General features: G+C 57.6%; 1 protein-coding gene across 1 annotated transcript; it reads left to right on the top strand.

The window, feature by feature from the left end:
- Positions 1-71: 71 nt before the first annotated feature.
- Positions 72-10,448, top strand: Prr35 (proline rich 35). The gene is made up of 3 exons (XM_052758806.1): positions 72-5,683; positions 8,223-9,325; positions 9,604-10,448. Exons 2-3 carry the CDS (start codon positions 8,262-8,264, stop codon positions 10,247-10,249), a joined length of 1,710 nt encoding a protein of 569 aa, XP_052614766.1. The 5' UTR covers positions 72-5,683; positions 8,223-8,261; the 3' UTR covers positions 10,250-10,448.
- Positions 10,449-10,453: the final 5 nt, after the last annotated feature.

Below are 10,453 nucleotides of genomic sequence, written 5' to 3'. Positions count from 1 at the left end.
CCCTACACACACAGAAACAAGCTATTCCAAAGGCCAGTGTGGGGGTCTCCTGGATAGAACGGTACAGAAGAGTACCGGGGACTGTGGGGTGACGGTTCGTGCTTCTGCCTGAGGTCAAATGAGCTGTGAGCCAGCCAGATCCTCAAGAAGTAGTGAGTGTCCAGGTGAAACAGGCTGGAGACAGACCCTAGGGTCTTAGCCCCTCAACCAGGTAGGACCAACATGGTGGGCAGGACAACATGTGTGCAAGTGTTTTTTCCCTTCCTGCACTGGGGGGATGAAGGCTGTCTGAATCCATCAGTCACCAAGAAGGAGCAGATGGAGCCAGAGGGTGAGTGGGACTGTAGCTGCTGCTGTCTTCTTGGCTGCTGTGCTGTGGCCCCTCCCAGCTCGGTGCAGACTGGGCCCATCTCCTATCACAGGTGACGCTAAGCCGCTCAGCCCATCTCTGGCCAGCAGCCCAGGCCCCTTCAGGAGCTAGAGGATGCCCCTGGGCAAGCGGGGGGCTGGGGGTTCACGGCCGGAGAGCACCGCGTAAGAGGCCTGTCACAGGCCAGCCCATCGAATGTGAAAGCAATTAAAGCCACCAGCAGTGTTCGCTCCAGGCGGGCCTCGGGCAGCGGGGCAGCTGCCACAACACATCTCACCTCGCCGCCCACAGCGCCTTCCCTGCCCCGATGCGGCTGCGCACCAGGCTGGACCTTCTCCTCCAGTGGAGGGGCAAGACTTGCACCGATGCATACTTGTGGCAGGAGCCAGCTCTGGGCACCTTTGCCAGCTAAAGATCAGTTCCCCTTTCTTCTTCCCTACTCTACCTGGCACCCACCACACTGGCCTCTGCAGCTCCAGCCCCAGAAAGACTCAAGACAGGACTCTGGTGTCAGGGCAAGATGGAGGTCCAGCGGCTGCATGCTCACCGACTCTGGTTGGTCCCAGCAAACACCTTCTCCGTGGACTCCAGCATATGGGGGAGGGGAACAAAGGGGCATTCAGAGGGGAGTTGTATATATATAAGCAAAACTCTTTGGTTAGTATTGGGAGGGGGCTAGAGCTCCTCAAAAGGCTGCTGAAGGCTTGATTCTGGTTAGGGTGAGAGGCCTGGAGGAGGGGGATGGGCAGACTAGTCAAAGCAGTAGACCTGACATCATAGCATCAACATGCTAGGCTAGACTGGGGTGGATTGTCACGAGCAGGAGGTCACAAAGCCCACGAGCAACAGGACTCGTCACGGAAACAGTGGACAGGAGAGTTGGAAAGGGCTCTGCCCCCTTGTCTCTGTCCATCTCATCCTCACTTCTCACAGCTTTTCCATATTTCTTCCTAAATCCTAATTTTCTGATAGCCATCAACATGTTCCTGGCTTCCCCAAATTCCTGGTCCCTATTGGTCCTGTGTCCCCATGGCTCTTTCTCCTGGGTCCACCGTCTTCATTGCTAGCCATTATGGCCTTCTCAGGGCGGGCAGTGGCATGTTCTCACTTGTGAGGCATCCCTGTCAGAAGCACTTAGTGTACAAATTAGCCATGGCCTCCCTGCCTCCCTATGCACAGCTCTGGGCGCTGGGCTGACAGGGCTGCAGCTCCCGGCCTTCTTCCACCTGCCCGGGGCACACAGCAGCCTGGTGTGGACCCCTGGCCACCACCCACAACCAAGCAGGAGGTCCCTCCCTGGTGGCCAACCAGGAATCTTCTCCTGAACCCCAACTTTGAGCTAAAAGGGGTGCCCACCACAGGGTTTATTCAGTGAAATTCTAGGGGCTTCAAAGCTGAGGCCCAGCCTTTGGATTACTCCAAGAGTGGCAATCCCTGGTGTTGAGGGCAGTGGAAGGGCCTGGAGATAGGGCCAGCTCACAGGCCCCCACTGCCCCACCCGCCATCCTGCCTGCCATTCAGGCAGGGAAAATCATCTGTGACAGGCCCAGGAAGGCTGGCCCCGGGGGCCGCAGAGCAACGCACACAGCTCCACTTCCCAACATATGGCTGCTGTCGGCCCCAGGCACTGCTCAACCAGTGCCAGGCTCAGAGACGGGGTGGGGGCTTGGGCAGCCTGAGCTTGTCCCACCCACCTGGACAGGCCGGCTGCTCCCTCTAAAGGAAGAGGCCCCTGTCCAGCTGGAATGTTCCCATGAAAGGGAGTTTACAAATACCACCACCACCCACACACAAACAGCACCTGGCTCAGATCCTCCAGGGATCATGGAGTCGCATCTATCTAGTTGCCCAGCTTATAGTGGCTGCCCTTTCCTGCCCCAGGTTGGTGGATAACCCAGCATGTCCAGGAATGGACCACTCAGATCCCAGGAACATCATCCCTCAGACTCCTGCACACCACCACTATGGCCTCCACCAGTGTCCTGATCTCCTGAGCCTAGGTTTTCCCTGTGCAGCCACCAGGTCCTGTTACCTCCTTTCCTATACTGTGTATCCACTGTGGCTCCCCGGGGCCATCGAGACCTGCACCCTCCAGCTGGCACAGAGCTTCAGGCACGATCCTGTCTCTGCAGTCAAGCCCTCAGTCTGCTCCCCCACTAGCCTACAGTCCCCAAGGACACTTTGAATGTGCAGAGAAGGTGAACCCCCAAGGGTGTCTCTTCCTTTCTGGACCAGGGATTTCACGTGGACTCTGGATGCTGCCACGTGTCCTGTACTCATAAGGTGCAAAATGAGCCACGGCCAAGTATCCCGTGCGGCACTCCAGGACTTCGGTGTTGATGTGGCTCCGTGGAGTCCCTCTGTGTGGGCTTTAGACCCTGTTCGGCTCTAGCCTCTGTCCCTCTGCCCACTGTGGAGTACCAGACATCCCCTCACTGTCTTGGTGAGGGCTGCAACCCTGAGGGAATGAGACAGTGCAGAGTCCAGAAACTTCGCCCGGCTCACAAGCCCCCAACACACACAGGGCCAATGCTAATGGAGGTGACAGGCGGGCAGCCATGGGCAGATCAAGAAGAGAAGGTTAATGACTGAAATAAGCCTCCAGCTGAGGGTAAAGGCAAGACCTACACCAGGAAAGACCACCAGGCCCCTGTCCTAGTGAAGGACCCTATTAGGGTTTGGTGCTAAGACTGGAGGCTCTCTCTACTCTAGAGAAGAAAGAGCTGCTGCTCAGGGGGAGTGTGGGCAGGGTCTTAGGTTCAGGGTGACAAGCCCAAACACAAAGCTAGGGGTCTCAGCCACCATCAGGAAGTGGGGCCACTTCCTACAGCTCATGGTCCCCCATTCCTAGAGGGATGAGTGGAAAGCCCCAGAAGAGGCATGATCCAAGGCAGGAGAGGAAGGGGAAATCATGAGAGCCTGGATGTGCCTGAGAGCCCCTTGGGCAGAAAGTTGGGGGCTGTCAGGCACACCAAGCTCTCCAGATCTCCATGAGCAAGTCCAGGGCTTGTTTCCCTTCTAGGAAGCACAGAAATATGTCCAGGTGATAGAAACCCTTAGGGTCATTTTTAGGTGTGGTTTCCCCTTCCCCTCTCGCCCACATTTCTGAAAAGGCTCATTTAAGGTGGTACTACTGGGCATATGGGCCCCTCAGGTTCCCTCCTACTTTTCCCATTCTGGACATCAGCATATATTCTATCCATCTCCCTTCTCTGTGCCTCCATAGAGCTGGCCTAGGCAGTGATCACCCCTAGGGCTATCAACCTCATACCTGAGATGCTATATGGCATGTCACTGGGTTTCTCCTGCAGACTACAGGTTCACTGAGCTGCACCAGGCTTTGCTCCCTGCGTGCTGAAGCCAGGCCTTCCCTGGACAGTGACAGCACCCTCCAGCCTGCCCCTGGTGTTACCAGACAGAGGCTGTTCCATGATTCCCAGAAAGGGCATGGCTAGAGAGTACAGAGCTGTTCTTGAGAATAAGGGGCTCATGCCTAGTGTCCCCACTCTCCTTGTCTCAGAGTGACTTGAGTCTGCCATCGTCTCTAGTTAGTGCCCATGAGAAGCTGGACTCCTGGCCCCAGGACTACTGGCACAATGACCGCTCAAGCTGTCTCCCAGCCCCAGGCCACCTGCATGGTCAGATGGTTAGCTGGGCCAGGCAGGCAGAAAGGAGAATGCTGTACGATCCATAGCAGCACTTCCAGCTCTGGATGTCCCGCAGCTGGGGGTGGGCTGCTTCCAAGGAAGGTGGCATGGAGACAGGAGGAAACTAGACTGGGCAGCCCTGCTCCTTGACCAGTAACCCTTGAACTTTGGCCAACAGCTGGGCCCTGGCTATTATGTCTGCCACACAGACATGAGAACCAAGTCCAGGTTCACGGGACCAGAAGTACTGAACCCTCAGTGCCCTCCACCCCTGTGTAGTGACCCAAAGTCACTAGAGAGATTTCCCTTCTTCCACAAGATCTGAACTGGAGAGATCTCAGGAGTCAGTAGCTGGGTCCTGGGTCCCCAAGAGTCTCTTGACCTCTGGGCCTCCGCAGCACAGGCCTGGGGTAGTAAACACCCTTTCATGCTTGAAATGCCATGCAGCACACCTGTGGGCTAAGGTGTCCTCCCCACTCATAGGCAGACTCCAGAAGGAGAGAGAGAGAGAGAGAGAGAGAGAGAGAGAGAGAGAGAGAGAGAGAGAGAGAGAGATTATCTGTCCCTGTCCATGCCATGCCCACTGCCCACATGCACCTCTGAAACTCACCAGTTAGGCAAATTTCCCTGGGATCTGACTAGGAAGTGTGACCCCAGATGTTAAGTTTTGACAACCCAGGAGCAGCTCTGGCCACGAAGACATTAAAGGGAAGGAAGTTCCAGCATCTATAGTGTGCTGGGCATTCCAAACCCTCCAGGAAAAGCCACCAGAGGGGATGAGGTCCTTCAGACAGTTGGCACAGGCACTGGATGTGTCCTGAAGCAGGGAGGAACCTCCTAGGAAGTGGAGAGTGAGGGCTGGGAGTGGCATGATGAATCCAGGGGTGGGGGGGATGTTAGTGCATAGTGACCATTAGCAGGCAGAGCAAGGGGCGTGGGAGACGCCTCGTGTTTGGAGTAAAGGAACCACACAGGCGCTCTGGCTTGCCCAGGGGAAGCTGGCAAGGACACATAGGTTCCACCGCCTGAGCTCTGGGCTCGGCCCCTCCTGGTCCGCTCTGGAGGCCCCCTATCCTAGGGTTCAGCCCCCAGGCCCTGGTTTGGGTGGACAGGCGGCTGTCAGGGGCCAGAGCCCTGACGGATGTGTGCTGACGCCCCCTCTTGCCGCTGCGGGGACCCGGGAGACTTGGCTGCCTCTGCGCACCCCCGCGGCAGCCTGCAGGCGTCGGGGGCGGGGACGGTGCCAGGAGCCCCTCACTCGGCCCGCACCTGCGCGCCACTCCAAGCTCTTGTAGCACCGTGGCGTGTCCGGCCTCGCTCCCTCCAGGAGCGGTCCCAGCGCGTCCACTGAGTGTACCGGGCGGCGTGCAAGGAGGTGGGAGCCGTCTGCGGCTGAGGCTGTCCCGCCTCCCTTGCCCAGCCTGGTCGGAGGTCGCTGCGTTTGGGAGCTCGCGCAGTGGCGCACGCGCTTCGCTGCCAACTTTGGTGGGCGCCTGCGAGACGGCGTCGGGGGACGCGGAAGGCGGCGGCGGCGGCATCACGGATTCGCTACCGCTTCCAGCTCTGGACCTCAGTTACCCTGTGGTGTCCGCAAGTGGGAAGTTTGCCCCTCCACGGGGCCTGGCGCACACTTGGCAGACGCCATAGGATCCGTTCGGCAGACGCGGTAAGGCAGACGGGCGGCACTTCCAATGAAGTTGGGGCTCAGGCTCCGGACGGAATGCGTGGAAAGGGCTGCTTGTGATCCCAGCACCTTGAGGGATCATCAGGGCGGTGCCCGCAGCGGGGAGGCAAAAGAAAGGTTGTAGGGTCCCAGCTGTCCACCTCAGCTCCTGTGCCCATCCCTGTAGGGTACTGAATCCCAAGAGGCTTAATGAATGGGTGGGCTGGCCCCTCCAGCTATTAGTTCTCCTGACCAGGCACGCAGCCAGGGTGTCTGGGAGCACAGGCCAGGTCATAAGTTGGGGCTGGGACTGGGTGGCGGCAGGATGCGTGTGCCTTTGTGTATGTGTGGTGTAGGGATGTGCACTGTAGTGGACCAGTGCCCAGCAGCATCCTGTGGGTCTTGGAGAGGTCAGCACCTCGGTGCCTAGTCTGGAGGGAAACACAGGAGGAGCCCCAACCCCTGGGTCCAAGGCCCCGGGAGGACCCCCAAGTCCGGGCTGGGAGGTGGGTTGAGCGGTAACACCAATCAGCACAGCTGTGTGGCTCCCAGGGCTGGGTGATCGATGGCCCCCGCACAGACGCCTCTGTTGCCTGAGCACACATGCCTATCTGTCATCACATCTTGCGGGGGGCGGGGGGGGGGGGGATGCAGGCAGGAGAAGAGGCTGCTTCCTCTGTACATGCCAAGTCCAGGCTGGGTCTGCAACCCCTCAGGGAGCCTCTGACCCTTTCCTGAGCCAGCATCCACCTCCCAACCTAAGAGTCTCCCTCAGCCTGGGTTTGCCCCATCTCCAGAGCCCAGCCTGGCCATGCGGACCCTCCTGTATGGTCCCAAGCCTTTTGATATGCAGTGCTTTTCACCCTTCTAGCTGCCCAACTAAGAGGTGCCAGCCTGATCTTTGGTGAGAATAAAGGTGAATATCTACCATGGGCAAAGTGCAATGGCCAGTATGCAAGAAAGCTGAGTTCAGCCACTGCCTTCCCCTCCCAATCCTGCTACTCAAATCATGAGGCTCATGTGTGTCTGCAGCTATGATGATTCTTTGACCAAGTGTGAGTCACAGCCGTGTCTGCATGGGTCTTCCGGCACAGTCTGTAATGTGGGTACACCCTTGTGAACAGCCATATCCATTCCAAGTGGGAAGTGGTATGGATGTGTGTGCCCTTGGTGGCACACCCTGTGCCGGTTAGTTCAGCCAAGCAGGAGTTGTTCCTCCAGGCATAGAGCAAGAATTCCTTGGGAATCTTGCACGCTTGTATGCACACACCCAAAGCCTATGTGCACACGCACCATGCACAAGCGCTGGGATCGTGGACAACCCAGGTGGTGGCCCAGATGGAGTGAAGAGAAGCTTCTGAGCCAGTGTGCAGGGCGTGAGAAGACGAGGGTCTTGGCTGAGTGCGGTCACTGCAGGCTCAGTCACTGACCTGCCTGAAGCCACCCAGATGGAGCTGGGCTGAGCAGGTGGCTGTGCCATGAGGCCATGCTGTGACATCCACTCCCCCCAGCCTGGGTTGGGGGACCTCATGTGTGGCTGACCCCCCCTGAGGGACCTCCAGTGTCCACTTGACACTCTGTTAGCTGGCTTGGCCATACATACATACACTCACACACACATTTGCACATGTAGTATTAGTCAGATCTCAAAGTTTCTAGTGGCTTCTAATCTCGGTCTTTGCTTCTGTTTCTGGCAGGGGCAGGTGGCTCAACCACGAAAGTGTCTCTAGAGGGCCATCAGACTGGTGGCTCTGGTCACACACGGCTGCTTTCATTCTCTTACCAAATGCTCAGTGGGTACCTGCCTGGTGCAAAGAACAGAGACTTAATGGGGACCCGTTATCCCAGCAACTGGCCTGCGGGGCCATCTTGGCCCCAGAAGTGGGCATTTGTACAGGGTCACTTGCTAAATAAAATACAAGACACCCAGTTAAGCTTAAATTCAGAAAAACAATGAATATTTTCTTAGTACAATTTCTAGGTCCTCCTTAGACCATCCTTAGATTACAAACTTATTTATGTCTGCCTGGGCCAGAGTGGCTGGGCACCTTCATTTTCTTTTTTCTTTCTTTCTTTCTTTCTTTCTTTCTTTCTTTCTTTCTTTCTTTCTTTCTTTCTTTCTTTCTTTTGAAAGAATCTCACTCTGTAGCTCAGGATGGCCTGCAACTCACAGAAATCCCCCTGCCTCAGCTTCCCAAATTATGGGATTACAGGCGAGTGCTACCACATCCCCCTCCCAAAAGAATGAAGGACCCGGGCGGTGGTGGCACATGCCTTTAATCCCAGCACTTGGGAGGCAGAGGCAGGCGGATCTTTGTGAGTTCGAGGCCAGCCTGGTCTCCAAAGCAAGTTCCAGGAAAGGCGCAAAGCTACACAGAGAAACCCTGTCTTGAAAAAAGAAAAAAAAAAAAAAAGAATGAAGGAGGCCTTGAGGCAAGGCAAATGGGGGCTTCTTGAGTTCTGATGAAGGGACCCCTAGTGAAGATGAACAGAGAGTGAGAAGGCCTGGTGTTAACTGGGTCCTTGTCTCTCCTATCTGCAGGTGGCCATGATACCCAGGCTTGCCTGCTAGCGGGCTGCCATGTCTCGTGAGGCAGGTTCATGCCGAGTGGGCACTGGGACAAGGGCACGGTCAAGGAAGCCCAAGAAGCCACACTACATTCCACGGCCCTGGGGCAAACCCTATAACTACAAGTGTTTCCAGTGTCCCTTCACCTGCCTGGAGAAGTCCCATCTCTATAACCACATGAAGTACAGCCTCTGCAAAGACTCCCTCTCTCTACTGTTAGACTCTCCTGACTGGGCATGCCGCCGTGCGGCCCCCTCGCCCAGGCCTCGGGTGCCCACCCCCAGCGGCCCCACAGACTTCTCAGAGCCTGGTAGTCAGCCTACTGGGCCGGATCTCATTGACAGCCTTTCCCAGCGTCGTTGTGGCAGGGGCCCCAAACCTGGACCAGAAGAGTCCCCAGGGTCACTGCCCCCTCTGGCTAGAGCCATCCGGAAGGGCCCAGGCCCCAGTAGTCTCTTGACAGAGTCATGGAAGCCAAGGCTGAGTGGTGGTGGTCTCATGAGTGAGGCTCTCGGGGCTGTAGCTTCAGCAGGTTCTGAGAGTAGTGCCCCCTGCTACCCACCCCCTGCCCAGGGAGAGTTCCCTGAAGCCCAGAGCCTCCACCTGTCTTTGCTGGGTGTCAACTACCCTCTTGGCCCAGGCCTCTTCTCCTATCTGGGGCCCTCGCTGGCGGCTGCCGCAGCCCACATGCCCTTCCTGGCCTCAACAAGCCCCTTGCTGCCCCCCGCAGCTTTCCCAGCCCCACAAACACCCGAGCGCCCAGGCCTGGCCCCCCGCCTGTACTACCCACTGCTCCTAGAGCACAGCCTAGGACAGTCAGCAGCCAGGGCTGCCCCTGCCAAGCCCTCTGTGCCCCTCAAGGGGCCTCCCGGGGCTCTGGCTGCTCCTGGGCTGCTGAAGGTGCCTGTGCCAGGGCTGGGGGCACCTTGGCCTCATGGCTTGTCCAGAGACCCAGGGCACGAAGGAGAGCCGGATCGGGTGCCTCAGAGCAACCAGCAGAAGAGGCTGCCCCCGGGCAGCATGCCTGAGCTCCCAAAGGCCCCCTCGAACCTGGCAAAATTTGGCTGTCAGAGCAGGTGGGTATCAGGAGCTTTGGGTCTTGGGGTGGGGGTGTCAGGGGTGGGCTGAGTGGGAAACTAGGCCACCTTTAGCTTACTCACTAGGAGTAGAGACTCTGGGTCACAGAGGGACCTGATACCCAAGAGTCCTTTTTCTCTCTTTTCTTCTGGATGTCCAGTTCTAGACTGGGTCCTCTTTTCCCTGGGGTATGGGTGACACTGAGCAGAAGAAATAGGCTGAGGTTAGTGGGACTTTAGGGGGCAGGATAGCCTTCTGACTGGCTTCTATTTCTCAGCCTGCCAACAGGCACCTCCCTGATATTCTGGCCTGAGGACAAGGAGCCAGGTAACCCTGAGGCCCCAGGCCCTGAGGTCCACCTTCTGCAGCAGTCACAAGGCCACGCACTAGGAAGTCCGGGCCCAGTGGGAGAGGACCTGAGCCAGGCCTTTGGTGACTATGCCAGGGTGGAACAGTGCTTGGGGCAGCTGGCACCGGCTGGGGATCTAGCCCCTAGACCTCTACGGGAGCAGCTTGGCAAGATTCGCCGCGAGCTGTTCAACATCCATCAGGCGCTGGCCCGGGCAGCTCGGCCACTGGACACACCCCTGGACCTCTCAGTGAAGCGGGTGCCTACCAAGGGAACTAAGGCGCCTTCAGAGTCCTGGGGGCTGCCTGATCCAAGCCCCATGCTGGCAAGGGGGGCCTCTGAGCCCTCCAGCATACTGGGCCCAGTCCTTGAGCCTTTCTCTAGCCGTACCACCAAGTGTGAGGCTGACTCCAGCGTCCCTCCTCCTGTCCTCCCGCTCCAGGCCCCTGAGGACCATGTAATTCCCGGTGGCGGCTGGGGTAACCGTCTTGGGGCTGGCAGCTCCCAGACCCCTAAAGATACCCCTAGCTTGCAGATCCTCCCAGGTGCTGAGGTCTGTCCACAGCCACCTTAATGTGTGGGCTCATCTCCCTGACCTGGGCCCCATTGTCTGGGCCTGTCCAGTGTCGGTGTGCATGTATTCTGGCCAGATACCCCCGTTCCCCCCACTAGCTCATGGTAGAGGTTTATCTCTGGGGTCACTTGGACATAACAAGGTCATGATTTATTTATTGAACAGAGTTGTGGACATTAAAATAGAAACCACCTTCAAACACCC

Source organism: Peromyscus californicus, unplaced genomic scaffold, assembly GCF_007827085.1.
Source record: "Peromyscus californicus insignis strain IS unplaced genomic scaffold, ASM782708v3 Scaffold_3__1_contigs__length_106647218, whole genome shotgun sequence".
Taxonomy (NCBI): domain Eukaryota; kingdom Metazoa; phylum Chordata; class Mammalia; order Rodentia; family Cricetidae; genus Peromyscus; species Peromyscus californicus.
This window is presented reverse-complemented; position numbering and strand designations above follow the sequence as displayed.

Coding starts and splice junctions, on each gene's coding strand:
- Prr35 (XM_052758806.1), top strand. CDS start 8,262: ATGTCTCGTGAGGCAGGTTCATGCCGAGTGGGCACTGGGACAAGGGCA. Junction 9,326..9,603: donor AAATTTGGCTGTCAGAGCAG/GTGGGTATCAGG, acceptor TCTATTTCTCAG/CCTGCCAACAGGCACCTCCC.